We start from the raw sequence: 14283 nt of genomic DNA, 5'->3' as shown, positions 1-14283 counted from the left end.
CCCCTGTTCATAAAGTAAAATGGTTCTTTGTAGACCAGAATCCTAGAACTTAAGTAGTAATCTTTCAGATGTTAAAAATTATTCACTAAAAATATTAATCACTGGAGTTTATTTACAATATGACTTCTATTGTGATTCCAGATACAAGAAACCCACTGACTTTAAAAGAAAGAAACTGCAGTTGTTGACCAAGAAACCACTTTATCTTCACCTCCATCAAACTTTGCACAAGGAATGACCATGGCATGTATATCTTGAAACTTCTGTGATCTGAATCCCTCACTACAAAGTCATGGTAGCTCTGTGTAGCACAGCTTCTAGGAACCCCTCCATGCTAATAAGAGAAAAGTGTGATCTGTTTGTTCTACGAACTCATCACAAAGATGTTTACTGTCCCAGTCCATCAATGGAGACCAGAAGGACTGCATTCATTCATAAAGAGCTCCTTTGGCACATGTTTCTCCACAGATTTTTGAAATAGTCTTTGACCTATGAGTGATTTGTGTACATGGTAAAGGTTAAGTTACAGTTTTAAATCTACTTACTATAGCAGTTAACAGTGGAGCAAGCAGGAACACTTGTTTACTGTGCAGGATTTATTCCCCTAATTCACCTCTGTTCATTGCCCTCCTTTGAGTCCATGTATTTATTTCCAAATCTTGCTTATTGTAGGAGTCGTCAAAAAATATTTGCGAAGTTCCAGAATTGGTAAACTTAAAAAGAGTTTCTGTCGGAGTGGCCTACCATTCATCCAAACCAGGTGATTGATTATGGGAGGCTACAGAAGAATTCATAACTTTACCATGAACATAGTTGAAATCTCATAGTGGAGAGAGCTTTTTTCCCAGATTTCAGCAGCCCACTCACCAAATGACTTACGGTAAAAACTTATTTGAAGAGCTGGATTCTTTTTAGATATTTAAAGGAATGGTCACCTAGGTTTTTTTTTTCTTATTCAAAGATCTTAAAGAGTATCTAAAAATAATTTTGATTTTGTGATGGTATTCAGCTACTATGATATTGGTAAAATAACTTTTTGTATGGTTCTAAGCCGTCTAATCCAAAAATGTTTGAATTCAAATCAGTTCTCTAAAGAAACATGCAGAAATTTCTGCCATGTTGGTTTAAAAAAAAAAAAAACTGATTGTGAATAGAAAAACCTGCATACCTCTTCTAACAATTAGTATGCAAATCTGGAAAGTTATCCTAAATTTTGTTTTTGAGATAGATAGCTAGGATTACCATTTATTTTCTATTCAGATGTACTAAGTCATCTATATGGAAAGATGCAGGTCATTAGCTTATATCTACATAATTTTTTTACTTAATAAAGGGACATAAATAAATAAAACCCAAGCAGACCTTTCATATACTTAATAAGTGGGATATTTAATACATTCCTTTAAGGTCTGTTGTGTGCTTTATGTGGATTATATGTAGTATGCACATACTTTCATATGCACTTATATTAATAGTTTAAAAAAAAAAAATCCAGCACCGAGTGAATGCATTGTCAGTACTAGCTTTATTTTTTGTTATATAATCAGTTGTACCACTCAGCTCATTTGCTTTCTGTATCACGCAATTCTTACCAGTTGCATAACAATTTTAGGTAAACTCCAACAAACAAAATAATTCACTTTATCCCCCCTTCTTACTTTAAAAGGGATATAATATTTTGTTTTCAGCTTTCTGTTTAGGTTAGTTTTATATATAAACCCCCAGTAGTCCATGATGAAATCTTGCTCTCCTTTACTCACTCTTGATTGGCTTAATTCCATTAGGGGGAGGGGAGACAATTTTTTATATTCCTATTATTTAGGTTCAAAAGAGCTCTTGTATTTTGAGCTAACAAATTCCTTGAGTTAAAATTCAAGGACAGCACATCATCTTTAAATAATGTCAAGTTCCCATAGTTCTATGAAGCCTGAATATTCAGTAAATATTTTAGTGATTAATTTTAGGTTTTGATAATCACTAAAATTTTCTTTGCATGAAATGAAGTGTGACAGTTTATATAAAAAAGAAGTAACATTTCTGCTTCACATGTGTGATTTAGAAGCACCAGTGCCTTAGGAAAACCATTTGAAGAAGCCTAAGCTTAAGTCTATTTCAGTTTTCTTCTATAAGCATTTGTTATTGCAAAAACACCAACTATTCACTTAAACTCTATACCATTTGGTATCCCAAGTCTTTAGCAATTTATAAAGTCTTCCTTTATGTGATAGATTTTTTTCACTAATCTGAAGCAGTGAGCAATAACTACTATACTATACATTTGTCTTTCCAAGATAAGAGGGCTGCTGATTCACAAATAAGATGGCTTTGTGTAGTTGAATGAGTTTTACATAGTAGCACACTAGCAAGTGAGCAAATGAATATGGTTGGATGGGATGACTACTATAGTACAATACAGTTAATTTTGGGGGGAGTGCAATCTAATTTTTTTTAAAAAATGATTTGTGATATTTCTACAGTGATACTCCAACCTAGGGGTTTTTTCTGGGGGGAAAATGGTGCAACTAGCTGTATGTGATTTGAAAGTTTTATGATGTTTGTGGATTGGTTCATGTTAAGCCAGACTTGAGTTCTAAATTTCATTGCTAGGACCATGAGTTTTCCTGAAGAGCAACATACCATAGAAATTACTTAGGGGTAGAAGAGTTATGGAAAGGGAAAGGGTTCTCATTCTGAGTAAATGATTAGGTTGGATTTAGCTTTGCTACTGTGATTATCTACCTAACTGGAATCTGTATCCAACTGGTGTTTACAACTTTTTGACTCAACATTGTGTTACATGTCTGGGTGTTCTAGGTGTTCAAAAGTTTGTGTTTGTGGATCAAGTAATAAAACTTGTTATTTTACTAATGTTTAAAACACATGTCCTTTACTGTGAAATAGGGAATTATTTTTTAAGAAATTCTCCACTCATGATTTTTTAAAGGGCTGGAATATTGGTGTGTGGGAAGACATGAAAAAATCAAAGTTATTCCTTTATATAAACTTTGAAATGTGTCCCTTTTAATTTTTCTCAAATGACTTATGATAATGTAATGCCATCAGCATAACAGATTAATTTCAGTTTCCAAGGAACAATCACTTCCTTACTAAAGCTTTTGCACCCTTTATTCACATTAAAAAAAAAAATGGAGGCAATGAGAAATCATACTAATATAATTTGAATCGTAGAACTTGAAGAGTGCACGTCTCAAAACAAATAATTTAACTTTCCACTTGAAATAGCTTAGTTATGGTTCTAAATCTTAACCTATATAACATGAATTAGAATTAGTATGATTTGAAGTACCTGAAAAAACTGTCTTTTACAGTTATATGATAATGTGGTAATATGTAACAAAATGCTCATTACTGTTTACAAGTTTCATCAATAATGTATTGATGTATTGATCATCAGCAAACATGATTTTTCCTGGGATCCATTGCTATCACATGGAGCCAAAATTCAGCTCTATTTAAAATTTACAGTCAGGATTCTTAGTGTCCCCCTCCTCCCCCTGAGTTAATGCTACATTATCAGAAGGTCTGACAATATCTTTAGTTTCCTCCTCCCCTCCCCTATTTACTAATATAAAGTTAACAACCAAAATAATCATCACAGTCTATGCACTGAAACAATGCACTTTACTTATATACACAGGAGACTTCCCTCAGCTCAGATCCTTACTCTTAATTTCTTTAGCCATCTCACTAAATTTTTATGTAATATGATTTGTAAACAGTTAAGTGTGTGCTGACTAGAAGCAGGCATAGATAGAGAAAATAAAGGAAATAAATTTAAAACATTCAGAACTTGTGTAGGAACAGCTTGTTTTGCCCTCCATCAGTAGCCCCTAAAAGAAATCAGTCTATGATAGCACAAAATACAATGATGAATAATATTTCTAATGATACGTTTGTCAAGAAATGGTTAAATGTATTATATTCCTTTTACCAAAGTAGGGGAGTATGTGATACATTTTAGAAAGTAAGTTAAAATTTAAATGGGTGGGCTTCTGGGAAAATTAATTCACTCATGTAGAACAACCTAACGCCCTCAACAATGCTGGAGAAATGGAAATGTTCCTTCCTATTTTGTTATTCTATTTATTATCTTTCATGTATAACAGACTGGTTTCTTTGGTTACCCGTGGAATTTCTCAAAGCATATAGGAATGTTCCATAACTAGTTAGGTGTTAAGTTTCTTTTGGCTCTAAATACTATAAAATGTTAATACTGCAAATTCTTGTTTCTTGCTTGGATAGTGTGTCATTTTTGAGATCTACATTTCAGCCATGTTCCAATGAACAAAATAGTAAAATAAATTTGATAACATTTATATGCATGTTTTTATTTCGTGGGAGGAACTCTTTTCATTCAGAAAACACAACACTCTCCCTTCCTCTCTCTGCTCTTCACACACAGCCCAGAAAGGAAATGCGGGCTTTTCATGAAAATGGTTTTTAATCCAAAAAGTTATTCCACTTGCAGCTTAAAGTATGGAGAACATGAAAGGATTCTAAGAAGAAATAAAATTCTTCTGTTTACTCAGATTATGATGAGATCTCTCAAATTGTAAATATTCATCTATAAATTGGTCCAACACAATGGATGGTCATTACCTCTGCTGACAAACTAAGGGTTAGATTCTGCCCCACATTAGTGACAAACTCATAAAACTGGGTTTTATCTGCATAGTTGGAAAAAAACATTCAAAGATCAGATTCAAAGAATGTGGCTTATTATATAAAACACAACCATTGGAATTCTTACGCCACCATGTCCAAAAGGAGTTAATTCTTTTAAAAACTTTTAAATCTAAACAGGATTTATGGATTAACTGCATTCATTCAAATCCAAATCAAGTTGAAATTTAGTAACTTAAATAGATGGGAAATTACACGAGAATTTTGTGTTGCTCAAGAATATTGAATATCTACAAATCCTTATTAGGTGTAGCAAATTGCATTTATTCTTATCAGTCTATCTGTAAGAACCAACAAGTACTTGCTATTTATAGAGGTTAGCCAGCCATATTGCTTATTTAGAGCTTTACTGTTTTGTTCCCATCATTATGGTGCTGAAGGAAAGAAAAATAACACCTTGTATTTATCACATGATAGTCCAGTTTGCAGAAGAAATCTTTTATTTTCAATTTTATAAAAATACAAATAAATTCAAAGAATATTGATAAGCCTTGTCCACCTGAATGTCTTTACCATGTAAGGACAATTTCTATGCCCTTTATATAACAGACTTTACTGTGGAAGTAATATTTAAATTGCCATAAATACATGGTTCTGTTCTTTTTGATTATTCAGGGATGTTCAGGAAAGGAGTTTTATAACATATTGATTATAATAGGAGGAGGAAATAAAGCCTTTTTCAGCTGAAATAAAACTTTTGATAGTTGAATTTTCCTTTATAATTTTACTGGTTATATCAAAAATTATTTTTATATTCTTACTTCAATGATGGTTGTTATTAGCATGTTTGAAGTAGATAATATTAGGAATCACTGAAGAACTGGTTTTAAATGGGGATAAGTATCCACCATCTTTGGAACCAATATTAAATCATTCTTTAACTGCTAGATCCTCACTTTTTCAAAAGGCCACAAATTATTGGATTGAATCTTAACACCAGAATTTACTCTCAACATTTCAACCAAAAAAATAACTTGGAAATAATTCTTTGGATGATGGTTTATATGGCACTAATACAATAATCATCTTCCCAAGAGTCCAGGAAGGGGGACAGTACTTTTTATTACTGTATTAGTAAATTTTGAAGGGAGATTGTTTATGTTCCTGGTCTTCCTTTTAAAAATAATCAAGTTTATCCACACAGTCCCTTTGTAATAGTTATATATAAGTAAGCTGCAGAATGGTCTACACTAACCACAGTTTAACAAAATAATAGGGAAAAGGAGGCAGTGGGAATAACGCTTAACCTTTTTTTAATAAAGTATTTCCACAGGAAATGTTCTGATTACATTTATGACATTAGAAATCATCAATTACATAAACTACATAAAACTAATAAAACACAGGTATATTTTTGTATTGCACATTTAAAGAGCTGCAAAAGGCTACAGCTTAAAAAGTCCTCATTCATGGCAAAAAATATATATATTTTTGCATCCCAAATTATGGAGAGGTTGAATAGTTTGGCTCATAAATGCACAATGATGCTAGGGGCAGCTTAATGGGGGGAAAAAGTCCTGCAAAAAACAAAGTAAACAAACCTACATATGAACCTAATCATGAAATTAAAATTTATTTTGAAGCCACTGAAGTCTTTTACCTGTATGAAGTGTTCCAACAATCCGTTCTCTCAGTATGAAGGCTAAAGTTAAGGGCTCTGTTCTGAAGCCTGTGCATAGTCCTGTGTACTTCCTTGAGAAGCATGAGATGGATGAGATGAAGGATAGTCTCTAGAACCTGAAGATGCCAAGTCTCTTGTAAAAACTGGAGGTGGATAGTCCCTAGGACCATGGGCTGGAGGTGGTAATCGTGGGCCAGGAGGAAGGTACTCTCTTGGGCCAGGAGGGCCTAGAGGTCCAAAAGGTGGGTGTCCACGTACATACTCTCGAGGGTCAGGAGGTAGATCCCTTATTCCTGGAGGAAGGCCATGTAAGTATTCCCGAAAGGTTGGAGGTGGAGGTCCACCTGGAAGTAGCAAAAAAAAAAAAACACAAAAAACCCAAATTACACAAAGTTATTTCACTGGACATTAATCAAGAGAACCTGTGTTAGACTTGTAGCGTTGCATAGTAACACTCCCAGAACGTATTAAATGAAAAGCTGAAGGCTGAAAGAGCTATTCATTTCAATATAGAACTGTAATGTATTTTTTAATGTGGTACATTGCAAAGCACCTACAAAGTGCAAGGCAGAGTTAAGATAAAAAGGCAACTGACAGTCTCTGCTCTCAAGGAGCTTAGAATAAAATGGGAAAGACAATAGGAAATAAATTATTTTGAACGGCTTCTATAAAACATGGAATTTTAATAGATTTGAAGAAAGCTCGGGAAACCAGGAAACAGAGATGAGAGAATTCAGGCATGGAAGACGGCCATGATTTTTCTTCTTATCCATTCTCTGAAGAATATTTAAAACAACAACAATATAAGCCTGGCTAATGAGATATTAATCCCTATGTAGCAGCACCATACCAAGAGGTGGAGGAAGAGGTCGAGGTCCATAAGGTCCTCGGAGTACAGGAGGTGGTCCAAATCGAAGAGGTGGTGGTGGAGGTCCTATTGGTGACATGAGGGGCATTCCTGGAAATGGTGGGTGGCCTTTGGGACCGGGATTAACCTATTATAACACAAATACAAATTTTAAAATAATGCTTTATAATATGAGACACATCAAAAGCACCAAACCAGTGACAGATAAAAACACATTTACTAGAAAGAACTTGCTTGTGACCTTAGCATCTTTTCCCTACAACTAATTTTGAAGGATTTAATCATTGTTGTTGCTGTTTTCTATTACTATCCAGCAAATTGCTTCCATTTGATGACATGTTGCTTAGGGAAGTTAAACAGTACAGTAGTAAATGTTTCTATCCTCCTGTTTGCTATTATCATAAACATATTAAAAATAACAGGTAGCACACCCAACAAATATTCCTGCCAGAAGACACAAGGCAGCAACATAATGCAGGCAGACTTTGGCTTAAGAACAAAAGCTACATAAAAATCATAAGGGAAGTTGACTGGACTTTATGCCCTGACAAAAACAACTGCTGTGTTTCTCAGTTCAGAATAACTAAATGATAATTTTTAAGACTATGTGAATTAACAAAAGTTAACTGAAATTTTCCAAGTAACTCATATCCAGAAATATGTGGATTACCCCACTTTCCAGTCAAAAAATGAAAATTTTTTCAGGGGAGAAATCAAACTGAAATCTCAAATTGGAAACTGGAATGCATTTGCCCAATAAAATATGTTATAATAATTAGACACAGCTGAAATAATGCTATTATTCATTCTATACTTTAAATAGTAAAGAGATTCAAATTCAGATCCCAGGTTCTGTGAACATAAGACCTGAAAATGAACTGTTAAGAGAATATGAAGGACTTTGGAAGACAACCAGAAATTTGCTAAATGAAAATCTGAAAGAAATGGAAGGTAAAAGGCAAACAGGCCAGAATAAGGATGATCTGAAGAAGAAATGGGTAAAGCAGAAGATGAAGGACCCAGGATGGGAAAAAACATGCGACAGTAGGATAAGACCAGTGCAGAAGCTTTGAAAGTAAAATGAAAATGAGCCCAGGTGTTGATGTGCTTTAAAAAAAAAAAAAAAAAACTAAATGTTTCTCAAGAACCCCTCCCCCCCAAGGAAAAAAAAAAAAAACATCTTGCCAAAGCAGGTAAGACAATGGTAAGAATTCTAAGGACCAAGGATCTCACTCCCAACAAGAACAAAATGTCAGATAAATTCAGGGAATGACCTTCAAAGACTGTGACACTTCATAATTAAAATTATAAGCAAAGTATAGATCATAATTAAAATAATAAGCAAAGTATAGATATCTGTCTCCTCATCAAGAGAAAAGATGGTCAAGGGCTTGAGAAACATGTTTTTACTTTCAACTATCCTAAAAAGAATAAGGCATCCTAAGGAAAACCAAAAAACAACCACCAGAAGGCCTTCAATGTGAAAAGTAAAACAATGTCATGCAGAGGAAAAAGAAATGACAACCAAGAGGCTTTTCAAAGAGATATGGGAGCTGCCTGACTCCTTGGAATAATATGTACTTTATAAGTGCTATCAGATGAAAGACTGATAAGAGTCAGAGGGAAAAAGACAAAGTCCCAGTGAGGAATACTGAAACAGCTACTTTAGACCCTAATCTCAATTAAAAAGGTCTGCTATCTTCTCATAGAAGAGATCCAAGACACAACAGAAAAGTCTCCAAGGACTTAAGTAGAATGTACAAATTGTAAGTACAGATAATGCTGGTAGTTCATTGTAAGCAAGCACAAATAACGGTTTCCAGAAGGAAACTGGAAAATACTACTAAAGTAACTTTAGATCTTGGGGTCAGTATTTTCATACTGTTAGCCACTAAAGGCAAGGTATTTAGGAAGTGAATAGTGACTTATGATGAAAAATGCTATCCTGCTTGTGAGCAAGAAAACTAATGAACTCTGAGTGCGGAATGAAACATGTTTTTTTCTATCTGGCTTATTTTTCCTGTTTACTTTTATTATTTTTTAGTGGGGGAGGAAGAAGGCAGGTAATGTGTTTTCTAAGACTTTACACATCATATTGTTCCCTTCAGAAGGAGGAAGAAAATTTGGAATTTCAACTTTTAAAAAATGAATGTTACAAAAAGTTTTTATATGTAATTGAGAAATATTTAACAAAATATGTAAAAAGCATATACATACATATATATGTGTAACACACTTTTTTTTTCCTTTTTTTTTTTTTTTTTTTTTTTTTTTTAAAAGAAAGTGATATCTGAGAGAGAAGATTTGGATTTCTGGACTATGGTTTAAAATATACGGAATGACAAGTTTCTGGACAAAGATTAAATGTGCCTAATAAAGAGTCAGTAATTGCATGGAATCTTGTAAATCAAAACTCACAAAGCTTTAAAATAAAAAGATCCTATGATATGGAATTCTCTTGGCAATGAGAATAGTTCTCCAAGTAATGAAGAAGAGCAGTAAGCTGTCTATGAAAACCATGCTGATGGAGAGGAACTCATCAACCAACTTCAATTTTAGAAAGATAATTTTTAGAAACATAAGAGAAACAATGATAAAATAAAAAAGGATGAATACAAAAGTGGGACACTGTCATATAGTCTTGTCAGAACAAGATCAGGAATTCTAGAAACAACACACTAAGGCAACTAAGGGAAAATAAGAAAACAAATTTTTAAGAAGATTAGAGAGAGGTAAAGATTTCTACTATGGTTAATGAACCATCTGAAAAGGAAATGGTGATCAGGAAGAACTGTTTCAACAAGAACAAACTGTGTTCAAACCATTTCTTCTTCTGACAGATAAAATTAAATTTTAAACTAGAGGAATAGCTAGAATCTAGGTAAACGACATATATGACCAAGTATTTAAGTTCAAGATATACTTGTAGAAAAGATGCAGAAATGTGGGCCCCATCAATCATTGGACAGAATTGGCACTGGCTTACTAGCTGGACTCAAAGAGCAGTCAGGTTTTAATTGAGGTTCACTGCTTGTCTCTATGCTATTTAACACTGACTTTTAATTTCACTGACTTGGCTAAAGAATCCTTATCAAGACTTGTTCTACAAGACAAAAATGTTGACAGATGAGAATATCAAGCTATACAACATGAGAAAATTCGACTTGATTCTAAAGTCCCTTCCAGGCCTCATATTCTATGCACAGCTAGGGCTGTCACATGAAGAGGGATTCAATTTGTTCTACTTCATCCCAGAAAGAAAATGCAGGAGCAATGAGCGAAAGTTGTTAAGAGGCCAGTCTAGAATGGATGTTAGGAAGAATATTTTCAAAATTAGAGCTGACGGAATAATAGTAGCAAGGTTCTAGTCAAAGAAGGTGAAGTTCAAAAGTCCATTCTCTGACTATGTGGCCATAGGGAAAAGCAGCATTCTTGGTGTCCATGCAACTCTCTCAGACTTGAGATGCTGAGTGCCAATCCAAACTGGAAGAGAATTTGTCAAAATCCCTTCTCAGTAAAATCATGGACTAATTTAAATAAATAGCTTAGAAGTAGCCAAAATGAGAATGGACTACCTTGGAAGATAATAGGTTCCATTTTACTGGAAATTTTCAATAAAGCCTAGCTAGCTAATTGTCAGATCTTCTTGTTTAAGTACCTATATGTTTAGATGGTTTCGAAAGCCCTATTTAAGAGATTTGGGCACATCATCAACAGCCGTAAAACTTTCTACAGGAAAATATATTCCAAGAACCAAATTGACTAAAATGAACTTTTAGAACAGAATTTGTTCATAAGTTTAGGAATGCCTGCACAATGCTTTTAGAATATTCAACACTAAGAATTAGCAAAACTTCTTGCTAATGAAGGAAAAGCAGAATTAAGGGGCAGAAGTAAACATAGTAGAATGCACCAACTTACAATTAATTAATTTTATAAGCTCTTCCTAGTGATAGGCTCAATGTAAAATTGCCAATATTTAGTATATCTAACTTCTATGATGAAGATATTAGAGAACTACCTTTTCAATCAAAAAGAATTTTTCAGTTTAAGAAACAGGAAAAGATTCTAAAAACTATAAGATTTCCAAAACAAGGAGTTATCTATCATAAATGTCCTTATATGCACAACCAATTTACTTTGTAAATTTTAATTTGCTATGTGAATTATAATTGATACTTTGCCTAAGAGCAGTATAGATTGCCCTTAGGCAAAGTATCAATTATAATTGATCTATAATGTATATTAAACATGCAGCTTCAGACACAAAAGTTGTATAACTGTTTTGCATGAAAGACCTCTACCATCAAATGCCCAAAAGCAATTAGTCTAACTTCAAAACGAACAAGGAAAAGTCAGTTTAACACAGCAATCCTCTAAAACCCAGTGAAAGATCGACCAGATGTGTCATGCACTGAAAAGTAGTATCATGCTTCTCCTTAGTTTTTCCCAGATTTCCCAAAAGCAGCAAGTAAAAAGCCCAGCTCCATTTTCAGCTTCCAAATACTTACTGGAATTGATTTCTCAGCTGACGGTGGAACAGTAGGAGCACAGGGGCCTTCAGCCTCTGGGGGAAGGGTTTGCTTTTTTTTTTTTAAATGAAAAAGTACAGATATAATAGAACAGAACATACAATTAAGAGATAAACCAGGTAGAGGGGATATTACATAAATATTTCCTAAAATGGAAATGGAAATGATTATAATCTTACCATGCCATCCATGACTGTTGAGGGAGAAGAGCTTCTTGGGCCACTGTTCATCAAAGGAACTGGACCAGGGCCTATATCTGTTAAAAGGACAGAAAATCTATTACATACATTCTTAATTTTACATTTCTATAAATGAGAAAAATCAAAGAGCATATTTTGTTATTTCCCCTCTTTAGTTCTTACTTCTTTTAATAAATCTAGCTTCCTTACCAGAGGCAGATGTTCTTCCAGATACTTCAGATGATCGCCTCAAACCAGGCCCATCCATAGGTCCTTGAGAAAGAAAGAGAGTTGAAACAAGCTTTAAATGATCACTCTAGGTAAATGCCATGTAGGCAGGTTAGGGTTAACTCCATTAAATAGTAAATCTTAAAAAAAAGGGGTCTACCAATTAAAAAAAACCCAAGTCAATCTTATCATCCATAGCCCAGTTCCTGAAATAAAATGCAAGAAGCTTTAAGAATTTTATTAATATAGAATTCTGGTATTTTCAAATTTGTTAGGAGATAAGATTTTGTAGTAAATTTCATGACCATTCCTAATTCAGTGTAATAATCGTTGGGGAATTTCCATGTAATAACTAAGAGAATAGTAAATAAATTCTGCTTTAGAGAATATTCTACTCATTATACATAGTGATATACCAAACTAAAATGGAAGACTACTTTCTAAAAAGATTTTTATACTCTTTCTAAAAAGATTTTTATACACAAAATTATAAATATAGATTCCCTAAAAATTCAAAGAAAATAAGTTTTCAGCTTTTTTTTTTTTTTTTTTGGCAGAAAAAAGCCAATTGCTTACCAAATTCACTTCTAGGAACATCTCTTCGGTTAAGAGTAGCAGAGAGAGACCGGATAGGTGGTTCCATCATCAGTGGGGGGGAGGGTGCACCACCACTCACAGGGGATGGACCAAAAGAGCCATCTCGGCTCAGGGGTCCTGAAGAAGACATTGGCTTGTCACTATCTTATAATAACTAGTTTCCTTTATTAAGTGCTAAATATTATAAAGATCACAACATCATGTTCACAGACAATGGATTTTGATCTCCACTCTATAAAAGAGAAATCATTGTGGTTTGTGAAATGCTCCTTACCTCTCCGTGGGGGGATCTGATGATCAGGTCTTCCTGGAGTTGGCTTTACAATCATTGGCCTTTGGAGCATAGCGATTTTTTGATTCACTTCTATTAATCTTAAATAGAGAGACATAATAGACTTGAATAAGGGTTTTTTAAATGAATAATCAATAAAGTAGGTGAGTGAACATCACCAATATCCTAACTCAGAAACACATCACCCACCCCAAGAGATATCACATATGTACTACTACTTTTTTTTTTTTTTTTGGCTGAGGCAATTGGGGTTAAGTGACTTGCCCAGGATCACACAGCTAGGAAGTATTAAGTGTCTGACATCAAATTTGAACTCAGGTCCTCTTGACTTCAGGGCTGATGCTCTATCCACTGAGCCACCTAGCTGCCCCACATACTTACTTCTGCCTCAGGTTGGCCGCTTCCCTCTTCTCCTCTGCAAGAGCCCTTTCTGCAGCACGAGCAATGAGCTATGGTAAAATAAAATAAAGTCAGACCAAATAATATTAAGGAAGAAATTAAATTATGAAAAGAAACTCTATAAAAAGTATTTCCTAAAAATTTTACACTCAAACAAAAGAAATCCTCTTACCCAGTTGTCATGGGCCTTCTTCTCATGACTAGCAATCTAAAAGACACAAAACAAAAATCTGTGGTTGGACATATTTAATAGCATGATTATTTGTATTAAAGACCCTATAATATATGAATGAAGGGTGATAAAAAATCAGTACCTGATTCTTATATGACCTTTCTGTTTTCTGTAATTCATCCTCCATTTCCTGAATCCTTTGCCTATAAAAGATTTTTAAAAGTCAAAAAGAAAAGACAAGCAGCAATTTCTATAGGAAGACTCTAGAAGTTGAACTCACTTATAAGTTTTCACTTCTTCTGCAACCAAGCTGACTTTCTCATCTGCAGCTGTTAGCTTCTGCTCCTTTTCTTGCCTTTCATACTCTTCCTGAGTGAGCTTCCTGGAATTATCAAGATCAAGATTTAACCACTTGCTCAGGGACTCTTAATATTTTTGCTTTTCTTAACCAATTCCAAAATGATACACACACAAAATATTTATTGTCAATGATGTATTAGAAAATATTTGTCATTTAAGAAAAATTAAAAATGTACTTCGTAGGAACAAAGATTAAACAGAGGAGCTCTCAGAGACTATCTAGTTTTAACTTCATTTTGTAAATGAGGAAACTGAGGCCCCTCAGGAAGTTACCCAGACTCACACCCCCAGTAATGATACGTGAGGGAACTCCAAATTAAGCAGCCTCTCT

At 34.0% G+C, this 14283-nt stretch overlaps 2 protein-coding genes across 5 annotated transcripts in view; one reads left to right on the top strand and one right to left on the bottom strand.

Moving 5' to 3' along the window:
• The window catches only part of AIDA (axin interactor, dorsalization associated), a 47111-nt gene extending 42774 nt beyond the window's left edge, over positions 1–4337 (top strand). For both annotated transcript variants that reach the window (XM_051993359.1, XM_051993358.1), the window contains one exon: positions 142–4337. In XM_051993359.1, coding sequence (XP_051849319.1) covers positions 142–238 — 97 coding nt within the window. In that variant the 3' untranslated portion in view covers positions 239–4337. The remainder of the gene's footprint in view (positions 1–141) is intronic.
• A 789-nt stretch (positions 4338–5126) lies between these two features.
• The window catches only part of LOC127559509 (transport and Golgi organization protein 1 homolog), a 39939-nt gene continuing 30782 nt past the window's right edge, over positions 5127–14283 (bottom strand). For 2 of the 3 annotated variants that reach the window (XM_051993345.1, XM_051993346.1), the window contains 11 exons: positions 13873–13974; positions 13735–13795; positions 13593–13628; positions 13403–13470; positions 13004–13101; positions 12709–12846; positions 12115–12177; positions 11905–11981; positions 11705–11776; positions 7176–7320; positions 5127–6669 (listed from right to left, as the gene is read on the bottom strand). In XM_051993345.1, coding sequence (XP_051849305.1) covers positions 6353–6669; positions 7176–7320; positions 11705–11776; positions 11905–11981; positions 12115–12177; positions 12709–12846; positions 13004–13101; positions 13403–13470; positions 13593–13628; positions 13735–13795; positions 13873–13974 — 1177 coding nt within the window. In that variant the 3' untranslated portion in view covers positions 5127–6352. The remainder of the gene's footprint in view (positions 6670–7175; positions 7321–11704; positions 11777–11904; positions 11982–12114; positions 12178–12708; positions 12847–13003; positions 13102–13402; positions 13471–13592; positions 13629–13734; positions 13796–13872; positions 13975–14283) is intronic. The other variant, XM_051993347.1, reaches the window with a different exon arrangement.

Source organism: Antechinus flavipes, chromosome 4 (assembly GCF_016432865.1).
Source record: "Antechinus flavipes isolate AdamAnt ecotype Samford, QLD, Australia chromosome 4, AdamAnt_v2, whole genome shotgun sequence".
NCBI lineage: Eukaryota > Metazoa > Chordata > Mammalia > Dasyuromorphia > Dasyuridae > Antechinus > Antechinus flavipes.
Note: the sequence above shows the minus strand (reverse complement) of the source record. Positions and strands in the feature narration are given on the sequence as shown.